At 40.2% G+C, this 27,019-nt stretch overlaps 1 protein-coding gene across 3 annotated transcripts in view; it reads right to left on the bottom strand.

Annotated features, from left to right (window-relative positions):
• Positions 1-27,019, bottom strand: part of CCDC191 (coiled-coil domain containing 191) — a 96,645-nt gene that overhangs the window by 43,912 nt on the left and 25,714 nt on the right. For all 3 annotated transcript variants that reach the window (XR_004299791.1, XM_032406561.1, XM_032406562.1), the window contains 2 exons: positions 17,982-18,172; positions 2,279-2,528 (listed from right to left, as the gene is read on the bottom strand). Coding sequence is in view for 2 of the 3 variants with exons in the window: in XM_032406561.1 (XP_032262452.1) it covers positions 2,279-2,528; positions 17,982-18,172 (441 nt within the window). In the remaining variant the exon portion in view is untranslated. The remainder of the gene's footprint in view (positions 1-2,278; positions 2,529-17,981; positions 18,173-27,019) is intronic.

A 27,019-nucleotide genomic window follows, 5' to 3' on the forward strand; every position in this document is an offset into this window, starting at 1 on the left:
ATATTTTATTTGTTCATGTTATACTCTACACTCTGGAAAAAATTAGGATTTATCTAATAACCTAGAGAGTCCATTACATCCTTTTATTTTCACTTGCTCTATTTTTTATAACATCCTTTCTTTATAAAATTCTCTTCAGAGTTAACTTCAGAGATTTAAAGGTTTTTATTTCTTGAGTCATATATATATACACACACATATATATACATTGTGTGTGTACATATACACACTATATACACATAGTAATTTTTCTGTTTTATGCAAGTAAAAAATACTTTGTTGACTTTTTAAAAATTTACAGATAATAACAGTGTAACTTTGTAAAGTAAAAGGTTCAGACAGCTATTTCTTAAGACAGAATACTCTGCTGTCTTAATGGAAACAAAACTACCTAACTGACATAAAGGCAGATAAATTGCCTAGAGGACATCAGTCCCCCTAAGGATCTTCATGATACCCCTTTGCTGAGAGGCTAGGCTTAAATTAAAACCAGTCTACTTGCTGGCAGTAATCAGGGTAAAAAGCAAGACTGGGGCCCCTCTGGTGCCCAATTTAATTTTACATGTCTGAGTTAAGTACCTAATAGCATATGTGGAGGGGTCTAGGATGAAGGTGAGGGGGTAGAGGATCTTCTCCAAAGGACTTTTCAAATATGACAAGTGCAATTATGAAAGCAAAAACTGATAGGATTCACTTTATAAAAACTTAACTCTGTATAGTACCAAAACACCAAAAATTACCCAAAAAGACAAATGAAAAAATGAAAAAAAATTTGCAAAATATATAGTAATAAAAACACCAATAGTTTTAAAAATATAAAGAGCTTCTATAAATAAGAAAAAGATATATAATCAAGTAGAAAAATGTATAAGGGCAGGAATAGACAAGTCACTAAATATCCATCTATATCCATTTTCACATACATATATATGTAAATGGCCATTATAAAAAATGTTTAACCTCACCAAAAAAATGCAAATGCTGAAGCAATAATAAGATGAAAATATTTTCCTATCAACTTAGCAACAATGAAAAATGTGTTAACCAGGCAGGAGAACAGGCATCTCTTTGGCACAACCTTTCCAGAAAGGCAATTTGCATTCTATTTTTAGGTATTTATTCTAAGTAAAGCATTTAAGTAAAAGTGTATGTGTGCAAAGATTTTGTTACAAGGATGATTACTGAAGCATTGTTTGCAATAGTGACAAACTGGAAACAACTTAAATGTCCAGCAATACAGAAAAATGTAAACAGATTCTAGCTTAGGGTTCATGATTGAATATCTGAGAGCCATTACAGAATGATGGCACAGAACAGCAGTCCTTAATCACAGGGTATTCATCAGGTTCACCTGTGAAACTTAAAAAAAAATAATACAGGTGCCCCACAACCAGAAATGCTGATTCTGCAGGTCTGATCTGTGGTTTACTGTCAGTTGGGCACTAATGTTGCAGCAGATTTAGTAACACAGAATATTCTCATGTTATATTGTGAAATTGCAAATTTTTTTTAGAAAGACAGAACAGTTATATTATTAAGAAAAAAAATGGCCTTACTTTCTCTGTATTATGTATTATGAAAAAGTAGATATCCTCAATAACTTGACTGAAGAAAATTTAAAAGCTAAATAAAATATTACAGAGAAAAATTTGCATATGCCTGAATAGAGAAAAGACTATATGGCTATTCAACATGTTACTTGTGGTTATCTCCAGATGACGGAATTAGAGGCTACTTTGCTTTTTCCTCTGTCATTTTCTCCTATCAAATTACCATAATTAACACACATGATTTTTCTTATTAGAAAAATAAAAACTTAAAAATTTCCCACACATATGTATGTATGTATGTGTGTATGAATGTATATCTATATGTATGTGTGATTGATATATATGTATATATATATGAAGCTCATTTAGATAGGAAATGTCTGATGATCAAGTAAGAGGAGTTCAAGAGTTATAAATAATGCTTTATATAACTGTTCCTGAAGGAGTCTTTCACTTAGTTGTTTTAAATTCCCATCTCTATATTATGTCCCTACCAAGTCTCAAGTATACTGAAGTTTATATGTGATATATAAAATGCAGATTTGATTCAAGAAAATAAACACTGACTGAAAGGTAACCTTTGTGCACTGTACACAGCTCTCATCCTCTAGATAGTCCAGGCAAGGTAATCTGGACAGTGGCTAATATAACCCAAGCTGTACCCACGTGTGGAGCTCAAACGCCACTGCTTAATAAGCAGAAGCCCGAGCAAAGGAAAAACAGTGTACCTCTCCATTTCTTATAGGCGGATCCACCATAGCTGCTGCCTCCTCAAGTAGACTGATGCCTGATGACCCGTTTGTGCTGAGTTTCCCTAGCGATGCCGCCTCCAGCAGCTCATTCATTTTCTTCCTAGTTTCCTCCTTTGTTAGAGCCAGCTCCCTCTTCACGATCTCCGCACGGTGCCAACGCTGCCATTCTGTAAAGCGGTGTCGGAGGACTTGTTTCCGGTTATACTCAGTGGCCAGGTGTTGTTTTCTAAGCAACAAAGTATTTCCCGTTAAAAAGAAGAAGCCATTTACAGCTCGTTTGTTGATAATATAAATGAAACACAGTCTAAAGGAGTCCCAGAAATGTTCCATCTTCGATCCAGCATATCCTTCTATTTAAGCTAAATGGAATCGCTTTATCAAATTCCCGGGTGCAAAAGGTCTGCTTGTAGAGGCCGTTGGCACCTTAAGAGATTACCTCAGAAGAAAGAGTTCTATCATGTCACAGAGGCATATTACATTTTTTAAATTACCACAAAATAGTTTCTGAGAGTTTTTGGAGGGGAAGGAGCAAAAGAAATAGGCATATAAATAGCTACTTTTAAAAGGATGAATGCGTGAGGGAGATTTCAGCCATGCTTGCAAATCTAAGGAAGACAGAGGTTTGGGAGAAAGGGAATGGAACAAGATATAACAAGTGAACTGTCAGTAACGACTTAAGTATAAGACTTATAAAAAGTCAATATGAAACCATGAGGGTGGATCTTATGAAAGAAGGACTTGATCAAGGACAGGATCTCTAAAGAGAAGGATTCATTTATCAAACCCTTAAACTGAATGAATGAAGCACTGCTTTGTGAGGAGACTTGCTGAACACTGGAAACATATGAAAGACGTGTCAAAGACAAGGCACTTGCTCTCATGGAACTCATTCACACCCTCACAGTCCAGTAGAGGGTCTGGTTCATTCTCTTCGTAAGGAAGAGCTCCTTTTGATTCCTGGAAACTTCATGATGTTAGGCGACATCACCGAGTGGAGCTGGGAACCGCCTGCTTCATTCCCTTCCCAAAGGGGATCACCATTAGGAGACATTTTTGTGGAGGTCTCTGAATTCTATCTATAAGTGGATGATTACTGTCTCTGAAGAAGTAAGGTGTAGAGTTTGGAACTTATTATATTGCATCAGGGGTCAGTTTTGAGGTTTAAAATCTATTGTATAGACATCTATTTGATTTTATTTTGTAAAGGTGACTCAAATAAGTTCTCTATAATACTATTTGTATACTCATTTCTGTTAAACATCCCTTAATGCTTAACTCTCCTTATGGACTCTTTGGGGTTATATATAAAAAAAAAATCATAAAATTCTTAAGTCAATGCATCAGGAGAACATTTCTAGAGTTCTTAAATGCTTAAGTGACTTAAATCTTTTTTGACTGGCACCTACAGTAAGAAAAATGTTACACTGTGACACAATATGCAAGTTTAAGTGTGAAAATGTGTATGAAACAAAAGTACATATAATTGGAACATAAGTTTCACCAAACAATATCTATCCTTACTACCAGAGGTGCATTCTGGATTTTCTGTTCCATTCCATTTCTTTGAAAAATACAGCTCATCTGGAGCCTGATTTCAGGACCCATTAATGGGTTAAAACCCTTAGTTTGAAAAAGACTACTCTAAAGTCACAGAATTTAACCTATGTCAGAGGAGTTGGATGAAACAACCAATTAGTGGGAGTAGAGTCAACTGAAATAGTGAAATTCAGGACAAACACTAACAACAACTCTGCCAACAGTGTATTTCATTGTATTTAATTGCTTCCCTCTACTGTATTAATGATAATTAATACTTGATTAACTGAAGTTTTTGTAATAAAAGTACAATATAAGTGGTAATATAAATATTTATACATGGAATTTAATTTGATGGAAATAAATTATCTAATATGGGACTGAATAACCTCAAAACACAAACTTTAGAGGAGAGAAGGATAACAAACCAGGTAGCAACGCAGGTAAGAAAAAAGCTCCAAAAATATCAATGTTTAAATAGTGAAACAAATAAAAAGCATACAGCACTTTTCTTAAGTAAGTGAAAATCATAAATTCCCACTGGACAGAAGATGTATACTGCTCTGTCTGATTAATGTGAAATTCAATTTACATCAATCTGCTCAGGAAGGGGGAGTGTGAAATTTATCTGATGTGTTAATTTCATGTTTTTAGAGCATAAACAGCCAAAAGCAGCACTAGGGTTTCGACTGTCACGGAAGAGATTATTTGGACGCTATAAAAAGGCAAAGAGAAAAATATTTCTGCAACTATAACAAAAAGACTAAACAGTAAAAAAACGGGTAAAAGTTGCATGTTGACCATAGTACCTAGAGCCCACTCTATAGTGGTTATGTAGGGGATTTCACAATGTATTGGAGATATCCACATTTGTGCGTTGAGAGGGAAGAGCTGAAATGCAGAAGCTAGGGATCCAGACACAGGCTGGTTTTACTCCTGTTCCTCTACAGTTCACTTCGGCAGAGTGATAATATTCCAAATAAGCTAGTTTCCATACTTTTTAAAAGATGACACTAAAAACATAAATATTTCTGAAAGAAAAATCACTCAAACTTCTTAAAACCTCAATCTGATACAATACTTAGGTATGCTAACCAAAAGAATGGTTTCAGACACAGTTCCCAGATAATCATACAATGAAGGACAGAGTTCCCTTATGGAAAACACCCTGTCCCAAGATGCTTCCAAGCTGAAATCTGGGAATTTCTAGCAAGAGTATATAAATTGATCATCACAGTTACGTAACTGCATGCACAGAAAGGCTGTCCCTAAAGACCAAATATAATGGAAAAACTTCATTTTCCTTCCTCTGCAGGGAAAAACCTGGTTCTTCCCCACTGTCTTTGTCTCCTGTGTGTCTCCTTTACCCTTTCAGAGAACACCTCACTTCTGGCACTACGGTCACCAAATGTGTTGAAGGTTCTTCCCCACACCAACAAGCAACTAACTCGGACATGCAGCATGGTATCCAAGAATTCAACTCAGTTCTGATACTATCTACCCCAAAGACAGTGTCAGATCCCACAGGTTAAGGGCTCAGTCCCTTAAGACTCTCCCCCCTCCCCCCACTCCCCAGCTTCAGATGCCAGTCACAAACCCAGGTTATCTATCACCTGTGCTTCTGATCAATTGGCTATAGATCAGAGGTTCCAACCACCCCGTCCTTGGGTTTGATAATTTGCTACAGTAGCTTACAGAACTCAGGGAAACATTTATGTTTACCTGTTTATTAAAGAACATGATGAAGGATACAGATGAAAATCCTTTCCCTCTCTCTCTTTTTTCCCCCTTTGCTAGTTTACTGATGGTTACCAGAAGGGAGGTTGGTGGGGGGATGGCTTAAATAGGTAATTGGGATTAAGGAGTGCACCTGTTGTGATAAGCACTTTGTGTTGTAAGGAAGTATTGAGTTACTATATTGTTCACCTCAAACTAATATTACACTGCATGTTAACTAGAATTTAAATAAAAACTTTATTATTTTTTTAAGATTTTATTTACTTATTTGACAGAGAGAGACGCAGCGAGAGAGGGAACACAAGCAGGGGGAGTGGGAGAGGGAGAAGCAGGCCTCCTGTGGAGCAGGGAGCCCAATGCGGGGCTCGATCCCAGGACCCTGGGATCATGACCTGAGCCGAAAGCAGCCGCTTAACGACTGAGCCACCCAGGCGCCCCTTAAATAAAAACTTTAAAAAAAGAGGGAAGTTTATAGCAATACAGGCCTACTTCAAGAAGCAAGAAAAATCTCCAACAACCTAACCTTATACCTAAAGGAGAAAAAGAAAGAACCCCAAAACCAGCAGAAGGAAGGAGATAATATTAGAGCAGAAATAAACCAAATAGAAACAAAACAAAACCAAAAAAAGAACATATCAGTGAAAAGATCAACAAAATTGATAAAGCTTTAGGCAGACTCCTCAAAAAGGAGAGAGAAGGAGGGCTCCAGCAAAACCAGAAATGAAAGAGGAGATATAACAAACCCCATGGCAATGAAAGATTTAGAAAGTAACCTGCTTGCCCGGGACAGGACACATGTTCAGAAAAGACCTGAGAAGACCCTAAGCTTTCCCCACCCACCGGAGCGCACCCCAGAGGAATCCAAAGAGATCTTGAGGAGGGCCACTGGCCTGGCGGATACACCCCTGTTCTCCTCACGGTCCACCACTACGGCAATACTCCTTGGGTAGCCTCGCTCTGTTGTTCTTTCTAAATATAAATAATCCTTGACCAGGTAACATATTCCATGAATTCACCCTGAGGCAACTCCCTAGGCTAATCCGATCGCCTCCCCCCCTGAAGAGTGGCTCAGGAGCTCCGCCTTTCGGGGGCCTGCCACAGACACAGTGCAGAGGAGGCCAGGGATTCGAATTTCTCCTACTTGCCAGCTCAGCTTGCCCCTTGTGCATAAAGTGAGGTATGGGAGGATCCTGAGCACAAGAGCTTCTGTCCCCATGTACTTGGGGTGTCAATGTGGATGTGTTCACCTGCCTGGAAGTTCCTTGAACCCTGTACTTTTGGGATTTTATGGAGGCTTCATCACGTAGCTATGACTGATGTTAACTCCATTTCAGCCTTTTTCCTTTTTCAAGAGAATGGGGGGCAAGGCCAAAAATTCCAAGTTTCTGATCATGGCTTGGTCTTTCTGGTGACCAACCCTCATCCAAGAGCCATCCAGGAGCCAACCCAGAGCTATCTCATTAGAACAAAAGACACTCCTATCACTTAGGAAATTACAAGGGTTTCAGGAGTTCTGTGTCAGGAGCAGAGGTCAAAGATATTAGAACAAGAGATGTTCCTAGTACTCTTATCATTTAGGAAATTATAAGGGTTTTAGGAGCTCTGTTCCAGAAACCAGGGGCAGAGACCAATATGTATTTTCTACTAACTCACACGTAAGAATATAAAATATAAAGGTTTAAATAGAAATTGAAATATGAACTGTGCTGTTTAGAATGAACACCTCAAATGATGCTTAGTGATCAGTGCATGTTCTAGAACCCGTAAGTCAGAAGAATACTAACTAGACAGGGGACACTAGATAAGCACCTGGAAGTTTCTAAGCCTCAGTTTCCTCCTAAAAATGGTATCACCCTAAAAAACAAAAAACGAAACCTACATTGCCTGTCCTACAGGATTTTTTTTTTTTAAAGATCTAATTTAAAACACACAGACACACACCCACACACACACCCCTGAATATATAGAACAAATTATCATGGAAGATAACACTATCTTAGGACAAGACCACCAGATATCTAAAAAGTGTCTTGAAGTTTTTAAAAGGAAACGAGAAATGATAAATAAATAACCCACACACTCGTGATTTGACTGAGTGCTGAAATCTGCTGCAGAACGCGAAAACAGTAGCAGGGTGGACAGCTGCATTTGGGATGAATAGGAACAGGGATGGATAAGCTAATGCATTCAATAATGCACCAGGCAGCCCCCAGGGAAAGAGTGGAAGCTAACAACGATTCTGTCTGAAAGAGTTTTAAAGCGAGCCAGGCAGTGCAAGTGTGGGCCCCCTGCCTGTCTGACAGACCTATGAGGAGCTTTACCAGCTTCGGATGCCATGCAGTTTCTAGCGTCTCGCCTGGATACCCAGGTGAGCATGGAGGGAAGGGCACCGAACATGATTCACAGAGGGGCTCCACTCCATAAGTGATTGCCCAAAACAATGCTAAAACGAGGAGTGGGGATATGGGGATACCTGACAGTCTATTTTCAATTCAGCTTCCCCACCTCTAGGCTAGCATGTGGGCTCACCCCAGCCTGCTCTCCCACAAGCTGCCTATGTGCTGGTTTACCAGTTTTTCCCCCAAATTAAAAAACTCCCTCTTAGGATAGGAGGAAATATGGCGGAGGAGTAGGGGACCCTATTTCAACTGGTCCCCGGAATTGAGCTGGATATCTATCAGACCACTCTGAGCACCCACGAAACCAGCCTGAGATGTAACAAGATCTGGATCTCTACAAACAGAATATTGCAAGCGGTTGGTTTGAGGTAGGAAGCGGGGAGCGGTGATCCCGCGGGCAGATATCGGAGAATAAACGGCAGCGGGAGGGAGCTGGCCGTGGAGATCCTACACCGCCGGTGAGCGACAGCCTCGCGTGCTGGGGACGGGCACAGACTCGCAGACCGGTAGCGGTGGGGAAAGGACTTTAGGGCAGCCGCCGGGGCAGAACCCCGGAGCGGCGGGGTCGCGCGTGCGAACTGGGGGCGGCTGGCGGTTTTAGAAGCACAAAGGGCAGAGACGTGCCCCGACCTGGAGGCAGGACTGGGAGCGCTGCGGAGGGGCGCACAACCCAGGACGCTGCAGTTTATGGCAGCACGGACAGAAACGGAGACAGTGTGGCCTGGAGGGCTCACTGAAGAACAGACTGCAGTCTCTCTGCTCTGAGGCAGAGGGTTGGAAACGGTCTCTTCTGCTCTGACTCGCGGAAGAGACGCGGAAAGCCACCAGGGAAAGCCGCCAGAGAACAAAAGCCCCCAAAACTGATTCCCACTGAGCCCATCCCCCGCCAGAGGGGCGCAGGGCAACTCCGCCCAAAGAGGGTTGCCTGAGTAACAGTGCGGCAGGCCCGTCCCCCAGAAGACAGGCTGGGAAAACAAGAGGACAGCAACCCTAAGGTCCCAAGAAAACAGGTCCATCTTGCTTGGGTCCTGGTCAATAATTTGGACTCTATACATTCCCTCAAACACTCATCAACAGAATGACTAGGAGGAGGAGCCCCCAAAATAGAAAAGACTCAGAGATTATGACTTATGCTGCAGATTTACAAATGGATGCAGATATAACCAAGATGTCGGAGATGGAATTCAGGCTAGCAATTGTGAAGACAATGGCTAGAATGGAGAAGTCAATTAATGGCAACATAGAGTCTCTAAGGGTAGAAATAAAAGGTGAATTGGCAGAACTTAAAAATGCTATCAGTGAGATCCAATCCAATCTAGATAATCTAACAGCTAGGGTAACTGAGGCAGAAGAGAGAATAAGCGACCTGGAAGACAATATAATAGATAAAAAGGGAAAAGAGGAGGCCAGGGAAAAACAACTCAGAATCCATGAAAATAGAATCACAGAAATAAGTGACACCATGAAGCGTTCCAATGTCAGAATAATTGGAATCCTGGAGGGAGTGGAGAGAGAGAGAGGACTAGAAGATGTATTTGAGCAAATCGTAGCTGAGAATTTCCCTAATCTGGGGAATGAAATAAACATTCGCATCCTAGAGGCAGAGAGGACCCCTCCCAAGATCAAGGAAAACAGGCCAACACCCCCGCATGTAATAGTAAAACTTGCAAATCTTAGAACCAAGGAAACCATCTTAAGGGCAGTTAGGGGGAAGCGATTCCTTATGTACAGAGGGAGGAACATCAGAATAATGTCAGACCTGTCCACAGAGACCTGGCAAGCCAGAAAGGCCTGGCAAGACATATTCAGGGTACTAAATGAGAAGAACATGCAGCCAAGAATACTTTATCTGGCAAGGCTTTCATTTAGAATGGATGGAGAGATGCAGAGCTTCCACGACTGGCAGAAACTGAAAGAATATGTGACCACTAAGCTGGCCCTCCAAGAAATATTAAGGGGGGGGGGTCTATAAAAGGAGAAAGACCCCAAGAGTGATATACAACAGAAATTTATAGGGACAATCTATAAAAACAATGTCTTCACAGGCAACATGATGACAATTAATTCATATCTTCCAATAATCACTCTCAACGTGAATGGCCTAAATGCTCCCATAAAACGGCACAGGGTTACAGATTGGATAAAAAGACAGGACCCATCCATACGCTGCCTACAAGAGACTCATTTTGAACCTAAAGATACATCCAGACTGAAAGTGAAGGGATGGAGATCCATCTTCCATGCCAGTGGACCTCAAAAGAAAGCTGGGGTCGCAATTCTTATATCAGACAAATTAGATTTTAAACTAAAGTCTGTAATTAGAGACACAGAAGGACACTGTATCATTCTTAAAGGGTCTATCCAACAAGAAGATCTAACAATTGTAAATATCTATGCCCACAACATGGGGGCAGCCATCTACATAAGCCAACTGTTAACCAAAATAAAGAGTCATATTGATAACAATATGTTAATTGTAGGAGACCTCAATACTCCACTCTCAGCAATGGACAGATCATCTAAGCAGAAAATCAACAAGGAAACAAGAGCTTTGAATGATACATTGGACCAGCTGGACCTCATAGATATTTACAGAACATTCCACCCTAAAACAACAGAATACTCATTCTTCTCGAGCGCACATGGAACTTTCTCCAGAATAGACCACATACTGGGTCACAAATCAGGTGTCAACTGATACCAAAAGATTGAGATTATTCCCTGCATATTCTCAGACCACAATGCTTTAAAACTGGAACTCAATCACAAGAAAAAATTTGGCAGAAATTCAAACACTTGGAAGCTAAAGACCACTCTGCTCAAGAATGTTTGGGTCAACCAGGAAATCAAAGAAGAACTTAAACAATTCATGGAAATCAATGAGAATGAAAACGCATCGGTCCAAAATCCTATGGGATACTGCAAAGGCGGTCCTAAGGGGGAAATACATAGCCATCCAAGCCTCACTCAAAAAAATAGAAAAATCCCAAATTCACCAACTAACTCTACACCTTAAAGAACTAGAGAAAAAGCAACAAACGATGCCTAAGCCACGCATTAGAAGAGAAATAATTAAAATTAAAGCAGAGATCAATGAATTAGAAGCCAGAAACACAGTAGATCAGATCAATGAAACTAGAAGTTGGTTCTTTGAAAGAATAAGATCGATAAACCACTGGCCAGACTTATCCAAAAAAAAGAGAAAGGACCCAAATTAATAAAATTATGAATGAAAGGGGAGAGATCACAACTAACACCAAGGAAATAGAAACAATTATTAGAAATTATCAATAACTATATGCCAATAAACTGAGCAATCTGGATGAAATGGAGGCCTCCCTGGAAACCTATAAGCTGCCAAGACTGAAACAGGAAGAAACTGACAACCTGAATAGGCCAATAACCAGTAACGAGATTGAAGCAGTGATCAAAAACCTCCCAAAAAACAAGAGTCCAGGGCCTGATGGATTCCCTGGGGAATTCTACCAAACATTCAAAGAAGAAATAATACCTATTCTACTGAAGTTGTTTCAAAAAGTAGAAACAGAAGGAAAACTTCCAAACTCATTCTATGAGGCCAGCATTACCTTAATCCCCAAACCAGGCCAAGACCCCATCAAAAAGGAGAATTTCAGACCGATATCCCTGATGAATATGGATTCCAAAATCCTCAACAAAATCCTAGCTCATAGGATCCAACAATACATTAAAAGGATCATCCACCACAACCAAGTGGGATTTATCCCTGGGATGCAAGGGTGGTTCAACATTCACAAATCAATCAATGTGATAGAACACATTAGTAAGAGGAGGGAGAAGAACCATATGGTCCTCTCAATTGATGCAGAAAAAGCATTTGACAAAATACAACATCCTTTCCTGATTAAAACTCTCCAGAGTATAGGGATAGAGCGAACATTCCTCAAGTTCATAAAATCCATCTATGAAAAACCCACAGCGAATATCATCCTCAATGGGGAAAAGCTGAGAGCCTTTCCCTTAAGATCAGGAACACGTCAAGGATGCCCACTCTCACCACTATGGTTCAACATAGTACTAGAAGTCCTAGCAACAGCAGTCAGACAACAAAAAGAAATAAAAGGTATTCAAATTGGCAAAGAAGAAGTCAAACTCTCTCTTTTCGCAGACGACATGATACTTTATGTGGAAAACCCAAAAGACTGCACCCCCAAATTACTAGAACTCATACAGCAATTCATTAATGTGGCAGGATACAAAATCAATGCACAGAAATCAGTTGCTTTCTTATACACTAACAACGCAACTGTAGAAAGAGAAATTAGAGAAACGATTCCATTTACAATAGCACCAAAAACCATAAGATACCTCGGAATAAACCTAACCAAAGAGGTAAAGGATCTATACTCTAGGAACTACAGAACACTCACGAAAGAAATTGAAGAAGACACAAAAAGATGGAAAAATATTCCATGCTCATGGATCGGAAGAATAAACATTGTTAAAATGTCTATGCTACCCAGAGCAATCTATACCTTCAATGCCATCCTGATCAAAATTCCAATGACATTTTTCAAAGTGCTGGAACAAACAATCCTAAAATTTGTATGGAATCAGAAAAGACCCCGAATCGCCAAGGAAATGTTGAAAAAGAAAAACAAAGCTGGGGGCATCACGTTGCCCGATTTCAAGCTATATTACAAAGCTGTGATCACCAAGACAGCATGGTACTGGCACAAAAACAGACATACAGACCAATGGAACAGAATAGAGAATCCAGATATGGACCCTCAACTCTAAGGTCAAATAATCTTTGAAAAAGCAGGGAAAAACATGCAATGGAAAAAAGACAGTCTCTTCAATAAATGGTGCTGAGAAAATTGGACAGCCACATGCAGAAGAATGAAACTTGACCATTCTCTAACACCATTCACAAAGATAAAGTGGATGAAAGACCTCAATGTGAGACAGGAATCCATCAAAATCCTAGAGGAGAACATAGGCAGTAACCTCTTTGACATTGGCCACAGCAACTTCTTTCAAGATACATCTCCAAAAGCTAGTGAAACAAAAGCAAAAATGAACTTTTGGGACTTCATCAAGATAAAAAGCTTCTGCACAGCAAAGGAAACAGTCAACAAAACAAAGAGGCAACCCACAGAATGGAAGAAGATATTTGCAAATGACACTACAGATAAAGGGCTGGTATCCAAGATCTATAAAGAACTTCTCAAACTCAACACCCAAAAAACAAATAATCAAGTCAAAAAGTGGGCAGAAGAGATGAACAGACACTTCTCTGAAGAAGACATACAAATGGCTAACAGACACATGAAAAAATGTTCATCATCATTAGCCATCAGGGAAATTCAAATCAAAACCACACTGAGATACCACCTTACACCAGTTACAATGGCAAAAATGGACAGGGAAAGAAACAACAAATGTTGGAGAGGTTGTGGAGAAAGGGGAACCCTCTTACACTGTTGGTGGGAATGCAAGTTGGTACAGCCACTTTGGAAAACAGTGTGGAGGTTCCTCAAGACATTAAAAATAGAGCTACCCTATGACCCAGCAATTGCACTACTGGGTATTTACCCCAAAGACACAGATGTAGTGAAAAGAAGGGCCATATGCACCCCAATGTTCATAGCAGCAATGTCCGCAATAGCCAAACTGTGGAAAGAGCCGAGATGCCCTTCAACAGATGAATGGATAAAGAAGACGTGGTCCATATATACAATGGAATATTACTCAGCCATCAGACAGGATGAATACCCAACTTTTACATCAACATGGATGGGACTGGAGGAGATTATGCTAAGTGAAATAAGTCAAGCAGAGAAAGTCAATTATCATATGGTTTCACTTATTTGTGGAACATAAGGAATAGCATGGAGGACACTAGGAGAAGGAAGGGAAAAATGAGGGGGGGGGAATTGGAGGGAGAGATGAACCATGACAGACTATGGACTCTGAGAAACAAACAGGGTTTTAGAGGGGAGGGGGGAGGGGGGATTGGTTAGTCCGGTGATGGGTATTAAGGAGGGCACGTACTGCATGGAGCACTGGGTGTTATATGAAAACAATGGATCATGGATCACCACAGCAAAAACTAATGATATATTTTATGGTGACTAACATAACATAATAAAATTAAAAAAAATAAAAAAATAAAAAAACAAAAAACAAAACAAAACAAAAACGCCCTCTTCTACTTAGCCATATTTTTCTCTCTCTCAGAAGATGGGGCCCATGAATTCCTATTTTTAAAAAGCTCCTTGGGGGATTATAATGCACGATAGCCAAGTCTATGTCATTCCTAAGTATTTTTCTTATGGTGCCTTCTGTTGTAATTATTTTTAGTATTCGGGTACCATTTTTCACTTCATTTAGACTGAAAACTCCTAGAAGGTAAGTGTTTAACACTTTTTTCCAAGTCCCCCTCCCTGGACTTAGGAGAGAGCCTAGTACCCAGTAAACGTCAGTAAAGCTGGTTGGCTGAAAGAATAAATTCCATCAAACAGAATCAAAGAATGAGTGAACAAATGAATGCCATGGTTTGAGGGATGTCAAAGGGCCAGTTTGTCCACTGGCTGGCCATAGGACCCTCAAATCCTCAAATCCCCATCACTGACATTTTGGGCACTGTTTCCAGACAACACCTGTGAAAATATAAGAAGTTTCCTGAGAGGGATAACATCAACTGAGGATCACAGTAAAAAAGCATGTGGGGCTTGAGGGACAAAGGGAAGAGATAAAAGCATATTCCAGGAAAGGCCCTGAGCTCTGGTGCAAGAGAGGGCAGGACTGCAGGCAATGTGGAGGTTAATAAGGGAAGGACAGAGGTGCTTCTCAGGGAAGAACTGAGAAATCAGGGGCTCAGGAAGGGCTGGGGGAGGATGCTGAAAACAAACCCCACTTCTTCCTAATTTTATCCAGGGCTGGCCATAAATTTGAGAGAGGAAGGGAGAGAGGAGCAATGGAAGAACTAAAGGCAGCTTTGAAAGAGAACATGCTAACAAGCAGATTAAAAATACAGTTCAAATTCCAATACCACCACATCAAAAGGCCTAACTTGGTGTGTACACCAGGGTTTTGTTGTATTACCTAAGCAAGTGAATTCTCAGGGTCTGGGAATATTTGTTCATGTTGAGATTGTATTACGATATTGTATTGAAATTTTATAATACCATTTCCATAACTACTTTTAAAAGAAAAGAGATAGATAAAAATAGGAGGGAGAGAGAGAGAAAGAAAGAAAGGAAGAAAAGAAAAGAAAGAAAATTAAAGAAAAGAAAAGAAAGAAATAAAGGAAGAAGGGAAGGAAGGAAGAAGCCAGGAAAGCTGGCCCTTGCACAGGGGACAGGCCAGTGAGGGGAAAACCCCAGGTGTCAAAAACAGATGTGGATGCAGGAGCTGGAGGATGAGGACACAGCTGACATCCGAGTAATGGGCATAGCAAATGATTTCCATGTCCAGGTGGATAGGCCACAGAACCACCTGTGTTTTGCCAATCTGGTGAGAGTTTAGTTTCTACAGTGAGTAACCCATTATATTCCTTGAGCTCATTATTAGAAAAAAATGCTTGAAGACACTATCAAGTTAAATTACAAGAGAGGAAGCAAATGAACTAATTCACTCACTGACTCATTTATACTCAACAAATGTATACTTGGTGTCCACTGAGGTACTAGGAGAAACTCTGATAAACACAAAAAAGAGGCTCTCCAGACACGCTCAATCCCACTGACATTTCTTGGTTTCTGCTCACAGTATCTACCTCTGAGCTTTTTCCCCACCTTTAATATCCCGACCTTCTTGGAACAAAATCACCCAACTTAATTTCTAGAACAAAGAAAAACATGTAGAGAGCCAGGGATTTGCAGGAAGGCAGCACAAAGGAGGTTTGTATTTAATAGCTCCTTTCTTCTCATATGTTTCTGGCATTACTTGTCATTTGTTAATTGCTACTTTATTTTTCATCTGCAACCATCTAAAGTAAGTTGCCATATAACTGAAAAATATGGCTGTCTTAGGGAACCACCACCTAGATGCAATTTAACATTTAACACAGAAGCAGGGTGGTATAGGAAAAAGTATCTGACTCAGAATCAAAAAGACCAGACTCTCGTTGTGGATTAGCTACTCTTACCTTATCTCGTTTACTCTCTCCAGACCTTACTTTTAACATCTGTAAAATGACAGGCAGGATTAGACGATCCTTGAGGTGACTTCCTACTCTAAGATTTTTTTGCTCTAAAGTTTTGTAGTAAAAAAATTATTATGTGTTTTCTAACTCTGGCACTTAAAAAAAAAATGTAGTACCCATTCTGAACATTTAAAAATAGACACCTGAAAATAATTCACAGATACGAGACAAAAAGTTCTAAGATCTTTAAAAAAAAATTGGCACATCATGCTATTATGAAATCCCCATTTAGTGATTTTTATATTTAAACAGTTTAATTGGAATGAAATCTCAAGTTCTTCAGATTTTTCTTCTACAAGTTTCTTCAGGCATGTAAATTTCACAGGCCACTTTTAACTTCACCACTGAATTTCCACTCCCTTCATGCCCTCACTTATGTTGCTTCCCCTTTATAGCACCTCCAGTTTCCCTCCTTTATCCAGCAAATCCTGCTAGCCAATCCTTTTTCAGTAGGCTATCATTCCAATTCCTTGTATCAGTCACTGGATCCTGAGAACTTAGAAACAAATTATGGGAAAGAGTTTTCTATGCTGCCTTTTTCCCCCCAACTGAAGATTCCCCCTGGCATACTGTAAAGAAAGGGAAATTGACTAGGTCATCCTTCTGCTTAAAATCTGTCAAGAATTCACCTTTATTTAACAAAGAATCCCTAAACTCCTTGTCTTGGCATTCAAGGCCTTTCACAGGTTGATGAACTTGAGAACCACATAGCTGATGATCTTCCAACCAACCTGGATGGCTACACTACACGCCATTACCTCATCTCCTCGTCCCCACCTAGGAGCATTCTACTTACGGTACGGAGTCCAGCTCATGACCCACCTTCCTGATAAAGCCCTTCCTGGCACTCTGTAGGAGCCTCCTCAATCCCTGTGACACCTCGTTCTGCTAAATTCTCAGCAACAGAGGGGATGCACTGTGCAGTTTATGATGCTGCTCAACACCTGTCCTATTTCTAGATCTTGTCTTCCCCACAGAACTGTGAGGCCAGGCATTAGGCTCCTGTGTATCCACCCCAGGGCCTGATGCTGTCACAGGGTTGCACAACTACTGGGGGCACCATTTCCCTCTACGTAACAATGATTTCACACACCATTCATTCAAGTTTCACCCTGAATGGCTAACAGAGTTGCCGGTGAGAGAAGTGAATACACACAAGAACATAAACTGTACCCGCCCCCAAATAAACAAATGGTTCCTTTTAAAGCCATGATTTTGGTTCAAGGGTACAAAGTTGAACTTGGAAATGAAAAGAAGAAAATGTATTTAATTTTAAGATGATAGGACAAAGCAAGTTTTATTTGAAGACAAATTCTATGTCATTCACAAGCCTAAGAGGGAGCTGATATAAAGGTATCAAAAATCTCTAAACAAGGTGTGGAACAAAAGATGGAGGAGTGGGAGAAATCACCTTGGCAGGTCTGTCCTCCTAGATGAATGTTCCCTGTGTCCCTAATTAACATGCTCTGTGCAGACAGGGATTTCTACCAATGAGAATTACTGGCGTATAAACCAAACTCTGTCTTCTGAATTGTAAGATGGTCCAAGGTGCAATGCTAGGACACCAGAAGACAAGAGAAAAAGCATAATACTTGCTTCCATCAAAAAGGAAAGCATGGACATTAGCATATTTTAATTAAAATTTTTTTTGCTTACATTTTTCAGTTAAAAGTTTCTAGTTTGGGATGTAATACAGAAAAACAGGGATTACCACATTTTATAATGGATGACGTACTTTTTAGAGTTTATTTCAGAATTCTTCAGGAGGAAAAATGTCCTAAAAACACCACGGTTTTCATGATAAAAATAACAGTACCTGTTTTCTTCCCTAAGGTCATTCTGCATGGCTTGAGTCTCCCGCGCCAACTTCTGGGATCTTGTGTAGTCTCTCCAGGCCCGCAGGACCTTCAGTTGGAACTTCCAGTTGGACAGGGTCCCAGCTTTTCCCAGCTTAATCCTGTGATCAAGGATCAGCTCGTGCCAGGCAGAGAAATACCGTTTTTGACACTGCAACGGAAACATGTGGAAAATCACCATGGATGAGCACTAGTTTCTCTAATATCTGATACCGAGAGCTGTCACCTCAGATTTCCCCCTCACACTTCTTCTAACAAATCTAGGAACTGTTGTCTTGATGGAAGAGAAGCAAAGTATAATTGCTTTCTGCTAATAATGACGACAAATATTCAAGTCATGCAGCTGAGGTACTCTCGGGCTCACGACTTAAACTCCAATACTTAGTTCTCATTGTAAGGCATTGGTCCGATGGGGATCCCGAGTAACAGTCACTTCGAAGACCCGAGTTAAGGGACTCGTTTGAAAAGCTTGAAACACCTGCTTCCAGTAAGCTTGCCAGCTTGTCTTGGAGTGTAAATACCACCTGAGTAATTCATTCCTATTACTAACGCTGCTGATGTCCTGCACAAAGGAACATGGAAGATCCCATGAGGAACAGAATGGGGGACTCTGGTCCCTGGAAACAAGACAGCTAAAACAACAGCTTCAGCTGAGCCACCACTGACCATGACAGAGCTCTGGTGAGTGCCTAGAGAGACCAGATGCTCAGGATGCTTGGGATCTTCCACTACATGCATCTGACAACAAGACAGGTTCTACTGAGCCTAAGGATGTCCCTAGAGAAGAACTTTACTCACGGTCCTAGTAAATCTCTCTAGCCCTTGCCTACATCTCCTACCTTCAAGGTAAACTTAATGTTCCCACTACATCACATAACTTTCAGCTCTTGACCTTACATCAACCACACTGTTTAATACTTTCCTATGTTCATACTAATTTCTTGGTCCTCCTTTTCTGCCCTTTCTTTGACTGACTACTTCAGGACTCACTTCTCTCTGGAAGTTCTCCTGTTACCAACTGCTCTCCCCAAATATAAGTGTCCTTCCACTATGTTCCCAGAGCAACCTCTGCTTTCCATCAAAACACTCATTACACTGTATTATAACCACCTGTTTACTGGTTTCCACTAGACTGTGAGCCTCCATAAGGAAGGGACTCGGTCCCATGAATGAAAATGGCAAATCTGAGAGTTGTACCAAGTGTTGATAGCAATAAAATAGAAAGTAACCTCATAGAAAGTGACTCTGTGGGAGACAGAGGGGGTGCCTGATGACCAGCTTCAAGCACTTGCTAGCCCTACCAGGGTCAGCTGTTATTTACTGCTTCTATCTGTGTAACACTTATCTTTCACTATTTCAACATTTAGTAAGCAGCCACCACTGGGTTTAAATTGGGGAACTCTGAACAAAATTAAGAGGGCAAATAAATTAAAAGACTAATAACCTAAGGGAGCATATGTTAGAATTCTTAGAAATAGCCCATTTGGCTAGGAATGTTTTCTTACACAAGAATTCAGTTCTATTCCCATTTAGACAAATTACAGAATCTTCTTTTTTTTTTTTTTTTTAAAGATTTTATTTATTTATTTGAGAGAGAGAATGAGAGACAGAGAGCACGAGAGGGAAGAGGGCAGAGGGAGAAGCAGACCCCCTGCTGAGCAGGGAGCCCGATGTGGGACTCGATCCCAGGACTCCAGGATCATGACCTGAGCCGAAGGCAGTCGCTTAACCAACTGAGCCACCCAGGCGCCCCCAGAATCTTCTTTATTATTATTTATTAGGAGAAACCATGGCAAACTTTAAAAAGCTCTCATTCCCTTTCCATTATGTCAAATGAGGGCGTACTGTCTAGACCTTCACCTTAGATCCCACGGAAAGAAGGGAAGAAGAGAAGACAGGGAAGGAGGGAGGAAGGGAGATTTGCTGAATACAGGATATGCCTGCAGTCATAAAAAGGCAAAGACACACAGCTGCCAGCTTGAGTTTTTGCATTATTACTTGTCTGTCTAACCCACAAAATAAAGCATGAAAAAAATATATTGTTAACTTGTGTGCCATAGTCAAAAGAAAATATCCTCTGTCTACCAGATTCATTTAAGAGACTCCTATTGATGTACAGCTATCTCTAATTTTAACTCCTGGAATATTTCTAATGATGAAATAGTATAAACATAATCCACCTGGACAATAATAACACTATTAATAGCGTGCTTCTTGGATTTCTACATTCCTTGTCTATTAAGTTCAAGGCATTACTGTAAGCACAATATTACATGCACTATTAATTTGTAGACCATCATTACAAAATAGAGAGACTGCAGATATTATTATGATTTACCTTACCAAGCCGAACTTCAAGGAGAGAAGAGTTAATGACTAAATTCACAGAGTGAAAAGTTAGTGGTACACCTAAGGCTAAAACCGAAACATTCTGGCATCCTGATGACCTAATCTATTAGGCAAAACGTCTCCTAAAAATGAAGGGTGAAATCTCTGCTTCTTTTATACCGAAAGAGAAAGAAGTCAGTACATAACTAACTATGGTAGAAGAGCACCACTGGAACATAACTGAATTTAAGAAGGGAAAATTTGAGTTCCTAAATGCTATAGTCAACATATTTCTTTAAAATAGTTAAGTTTAGACTTTGAAAGCAAAATGATCAGTTTTAAAGGTCTATAATTCAGTTTCACTACATAGAAGTTAGTAACAGCAAAGTGACAGACTCATAGCAACTGCTTTCTTGAAATCAAATTACTGGTTTTTCCTGCCTATTCAAAAGAGCAATCCCATTAAAATTTAAATGAAAAAATACAAGTGTGAACCAAGAATAGCCACTTATTCTTGATTCAGAGCAAACGTTATTCAGGCAAACAGGAGTCCCATAAATGTGCTTGGAGGAAAATATTTGGGAAAGGAAAATATTCTCAGTCCTGTCTTCTCTGGAAGATGCTAGCACTCTGCTTTTATTTAGAAGGGATGAGAAGTGGCATACTTCCATAGTCATGATCTATTTATTCTTTCTATTACCTCTCCCCCCGCTGAGTCCCTGCTGTTCCCAGGCCTGCTTCTCCTCTTCAGTACCACACTCGGGAGCGACAACCCTGCTCTATCCTTTTGCTCTCGGAAACAAGAACTATTATTTAAAAGCACAATCGGGTTGGAAGAGGAATACACTCTCTTTAATTCATTCTATTTAATAAGTTCTATTTCAGAATTTAATGTTTTAACTAGCTGGATGACTAGGCTGACCTCCGTCCCTGTCTTACCTAGTTCCTTTATTTCTGCACCATGTTTTATTTCTGAAGGATTTTCAAATACAGTCATTGATTTTAACTTCCACATCGCTTTAACATAGTGGTGGTAGTGAAAATTAAGGCTTCCTACAGGTAAGTAAAATACTGAAAATCACGGTGGGAAGAACTGTTCCTAAATACTTTATCTCTAATAATTTATAAAATAAAATACTACAAAGTGAAATTTAGAAAGTTTTTAAGGGAAATGCTCTTCTCGTCTCAAAATCTTCTACAAGACATCATTTGATCGTTAAGGATTCCACTCAAGAGAAGAAATGACAGCTCGCCCTGCTAAATTTATTACCTGCACTGGAGTTGCCCTCGTTTTGTTGGCAAGAAAAGCTCTTCCCTGAAGTGTAATCACACTGCTGTCACGGAGAATGATTGACGTTAGGTGGAACAGCAATTTGCTATCTAATCCTCATTGTAATTCTAACCCCGTCACTAGAGATGCTTGTTCTGATTAATGAAGTGGGTAACTCATCAAAATTCCTCAGCTATTTCCCTTTTGTCAGAAAGCTCAATGATAATTGCATCAAAATTCTCAGTCATGGAAAAATAAACAATGCATTGTAAAGAGGACAAAAATGTCAACAAGTTTACAATTTATTTCTGCTGAACACAACTAACTGTGGTGCAACCAGTGGTCGAGGGGAGTTGGCCAAGGCTCCCCTCCACGTTAGCAAGAAAGCTACACGCCCCCTAGGACCCCAGGTGACTCCTTGCTGCTCCCTGGCTTTTAAAAGTAATAGGCGCTCTAGGGCGCCTGGGTGGCTCAGTTGGTTAAGCGACTGCCTTCGGCTCAGGTCATGATCCTGGAGTCCCTGGATCGAGTCCCGCATCGAGTCCCGCATCGAGTCCCGCATCGAGTCCCGCATCGAGTCCCGCATCGGGCTCCCTGCTTGGCAGGGAGTCTGCTTCTCCCTCTCCCGCTCCCCCCTCTCATGCTCTCTCTCTCATTCTCTCTCTCTCAAATAAATAAATAAAATCTTTAAAAAAAAAAAAAAAAAAAAAAAAGTAATAGGCGCTCTAAAGCTACCCAAGGAAGTAACTTTTTTCCTTTTGGGGACCACTCCAGCTATGCAAAAGCCCCACGAACCTTTGCAGTCCCTGGGGGTTGGGGAGAGGAGGATCCTATCAGGGCAAAATGAATGCCCCTGGGAAGGGGTATCCTGTGTCCCACCCTACTCCTGATTTTCATACTTATGCCCCAAAGAAAAGAGAGGAAGTCATTGTGCCCCCTACCCCAGAGCATAAATACTCCTATAACTAATTACATTAGGGAAAATAGATTCAGTTCTCTGCACACAGTGCTAAGACCTGGACAATGCCTGGTTCCATGGAAAAGCCCAGAGGCCTACACTTTGACAACCACTGCTGTGTGAAATGCTAACCCTGGTTACAGACAAAAAGCTATTTTGTTATATCCTGGAAGATGCAATGCTCTTTTAACTTCTGTATTTAAGTTTTTTCTCTTTCCTTTTTTAAACTTAAAATAAAAACAAAAAACACCCTTATTACAGAAATTTAACAAACATACCCAAAAGTAGAACAGAAGAATAAACCCCTCATTCAGCTTTTAAAAATTACCAACATTTTGGGGCGCCTGGGTGGCTCAGTCGTTAGGCGTCTGCCTTCGGCTCAGGTCATGATCCCAGGGTCCTGGGATGGAGCCCTGCATCGGGCTCCCTGCTCAGTGGGGAGCCTGCTTCTCCCTCTCCCACTGCCCCTGCTTATGTTCCCTCTCTCGCTGTGTCTCTCTCTGTCAAATAAATAAATAAAATCTTAAAAAAAATTAAAAAAATAAAAATTACCAACATTTTGCTGATCTTATTTTCTCTTTCCATCCATTTTTTTTTCTGGAATATTTATAAATAAATCCCATACATCAGACATTATATCACTTCACTCATAAATGTGTGAGTATGTACTGCCAACATTAGGACATTTCGTAAATTCTTCTTAATTCTGCTAAGAACTTTAATCAATAATATTGCTTTTATTAATCTAATTCTGTTTCACTTCAGAAATAATACAATTTCAGAAAGCAATTGCTTAGTCTTACCATACAGTAAATTCTTAATGAGCAAAACTCTCTGGGATCTTGTAAAGAAGAATGATCACAATACAGCCTATAACCTGACTATTCATTAGGACAGTCCTCCTTCCCCAACGTAGCTCAGGGCCTCGTGTCTTTAGGGAGGGCAGACCTGCTGCTTCCCATGAACTCTCCTTCTTCCTCTTCCAGACTTCCTTCCCCCCTCCACCAATCCCCACTCCCTGCCCATTCTCCCCCACCCCCAGCCACACATACTCGAACTACCGAGAGTAGAGCTCACCTCAGAATATATTAGACAAATGTTAGGTTCACCTCCAGGGTAGTCTGACAGTAAGGCAATGATGTGATGTCATTTGTTTCTATGTTTCTATGTCATTTGGTTCTCAAGATCCTTAAAAATAGTCACCTGAAATGTCTAGTATTTAGGGGAAAAGATATTCTACGCTGTAAAATTTTACGGAATGGGCTCCATTTACGCTAAAGGCTCTTATTTCTTTAAAAGCAGAATTTAATCAGTACTTTTTTCAAAAGACAAAAAATTACTTATACACGAATTGGAACCTCTGGCTCAAAAACGGCTTCATGGCATTTTGAAAAGCAAAACACCAACATGATATTTTGGTAAAATGGCCTTCACTGTCCCTTCTGGGAGAATGGGAAACGTGAGTGACTCATAGGGCGAGGGTAAGGAAGAAAGAACAGCAGAATAAACAACCTCCTTACTAATGCCGATAAAATTTTACTTGGAAATTTCCCAGAGTTAGCTGTATGAAGTAATATATAATAATGTTTCAAACCCCTCCTAAAATGCATACCACACGTGCTCTTTGGCAATAAGCTTAGAGGGAGAGTTACATGAATCCCAACGTCCTTCACGTGTGTGCCTGACATTTCTTTCTCTGAAGTTTTATTTGCAAAGAGGCTTTTCCTTCATTTCCTTCCTCAAACATAGAGAGGATGGTTGCTATGTTTCCCCTTAGAAATGGCTTTACTTCAGTGGCATGTAGGCAGTCCCGACAGAACGAAGATCTTTGGGGATGAATCGTGCTATATAAATGAGGTACTTAACTACAGTTTTCATCATCTTGTCAGAAAAATCCAGGCTTCTTTTCCATATATCTCCATGTTCCCCTGGTTTAGTGTGGGGTGGCCTTTTGGAAGGTGCTATGCCGTAAGCACAACATTAACAATGATTCCTTTGGGTCACTATAATCTTACTCTCTAACAGAAAAATCCAACCAAACAAGCAAACCAAAACTTCCCGCACAGAATTAAGATTTGTTAGTATCAACTCATCTTTCATTGTTCTCTTCAACTTTCACAAGCAGCAAAGATCACAGACTTTTTTTTTTTTTTAAAGATTTTATTTATTTATTTGAGAGAGAGAGAATGAGAGACAGAGAGCATGAGAGGGAGGAGAGTCAGAGGGAGAAGCAGACTCCCCGCTGAGCAGGGAGCCTGATGTGGGACTCGATCCCGGGACTCCAGGATCATGACCTGAGCCGAAGACAGTCGCTTAACCAACTGAGCCACCCAGGCGCCCCAAGATCACAGACTTTCTTATCTTCTTAAGAAAACATAAAATGTATTTCAGAACAGGGTTAGAATTAAGAAGGCCATTTCCCAAATAGTATAAGAGTTTCACAGTTAATCCCTTGTTGTTTCTGCTAATTAGCAATGATATGAGGATTGCTGTATCTCCCCAAGAGATTTCACTGCAAGATCAGATAAAATAGGATGGAAAATGGAAGTAGAAAGTTTCTATACAGAAAGAGATGTTTGATATCACAAAGAGACCAGGCAATGAAATATGTGGGGAAGATGCATGCACAGCACTGCACCTGAACCTCTGTTTGGATAAGAGGGCCAGCTCTGTTTCTCTCAGAAAGTCTCCTATTGAATAACTGGGCCCACATGTGATGTTAAAAGAGACTGTCTGGGGGAACAAATACAATCCAGAGTCAAAGCACAGAGAATTACAAGAATTAAAGGAGCTTGAACTGGAACTCCTCCTAGAAACAGATTCTTTAAAGTCTTCCTACAAATACTCTATATAGCTTGCTATTGGGCTTGTGCCAGTGAACCATTTTGAGGGTGCTGACAAGAGTTTCCTGTTATCTAGCCACTCACTGCAAGCCAGCTAGGCATTTTCCCCCTTTTTATCCTGTGGTCATATTTAGGCTGCTGAGTGTTCAAGTTTCATTACCCAAGGGCAGCTTTAGGCTCCTTTAGAACCAGGCTAGGAATGTGGACTAGGGCCAAGGTAATGAGCCCAGGGGTCTGCTACTCCGTGGCATTTACCAGAGGACTGTCCTGTCTCCAGCCAAGTCTACGTAAAAGCCTGAGGAGTCTGGTAGGGGGATTTTCCCCATGTCTCGTTACACTCATATACATGGGGGAAATCAAAATTACAGGTTCACTAGCCATGTTGCAAATAAATAACATAATCACACTGAAATGGAAGGGGAAGAACAGAACCTAACCTATAACCTACGTAATAATATTCTGGCTGAATGCAACTGAAAATGAAAATAATGTACCAATATTGTACTCTGGTTAGCGAATTTGTTTACGTAGCAGTATGGGTTAGCAATTCTGAAACTACTTTTATAGTATAGCAGGATTAAATAAGTAAATATATTTTGGTAATGAGTGCCAGATTTCTCACTGCCAGAGAAAGTAATTATAAATAAGCAAGGGGGAAAGGGTACACTGAAACATGTGGTGCTGGATTAGGGTTGAAGGCATCATTATGAACTCATGATTATTTTAATAAACATACAGATAGTTATAGAAAGAAGTTATAAATAAGGAAGAGCAAAGGATACCATGGCCCCTGTGTTACTGCACTGGAATTCGAGGTATCAGTATGAACTCACGGATTTTAACATGTCTACAGACAGACAAACACAGAAATAATGTGTATATATGTGTGGGTTAGTATACACACATTTCCCAGCTCTGTCTGCTGAATAATGACACCCCAGTAGCAGTAATAGCACCCAGTATTCATATTTGGGTTTCTAAATACTATTCTCCAATAAAGAAACTAGAGTTCTGTGTAGAAGTGGTTGATTCCAGGGCTAGAAAGGGAAAATACAAGATGGGCCTGAATGTCCCATCGTGCCAGAAAGAAAGGAAGTGCTCAAAAAAGCATGGAAGCATTTTGAAAGAACAAAGAAGTCAAGATTTTCCAATGGCCAAAGTCAGAACAATTTGAGTAATAGAGTAAACAATAATAATAATCACCCACAAACTAAAATAAATACCCATGAGCCCATGCTGCTAAGAGGACATAACTGAATAAATAAATAAATAAATGGGGAGAAAGGACAGGTTTTCTTTCTAGAAGAATTTCAATTAATAAATGAAGAAGAAATGAGGGAAATACAAAATCATCATTAGACAAATACATTAATGTTACAGGCAAGACCTACCAATGGATGTTAAAATTAATAAGTGAAAGTTTAAGGAGAAACAGGATATTTGCATAATTTTACTGTATCTCTTCTAAGACATTCCAAAGGAGATATAGTAACTTTACAGTAGAGGGGCACCTGGGTGGCTCAGTCGGTTAAGCATCCGACTCTTGGTTTAGGCTCAGGTCATGATTTCAGGGTTGTAAGATCGAGCCCTGCAACAGGC

This window comes from Phoca vitulina, unplaced genomic scaffold (genome assembly GCF_004348235.1).
Source record: "Phoca vitulina isolate PV1807 unplaced genomic scaffold, GSC_HSeal_1.0 scaffold8, whole genome shotgun sequence".
NCBI lineage: Eukaryota > Metazoa > Chordata > Mammalia > Carnivora > Phocidae > Phoca > Phoca vitulina.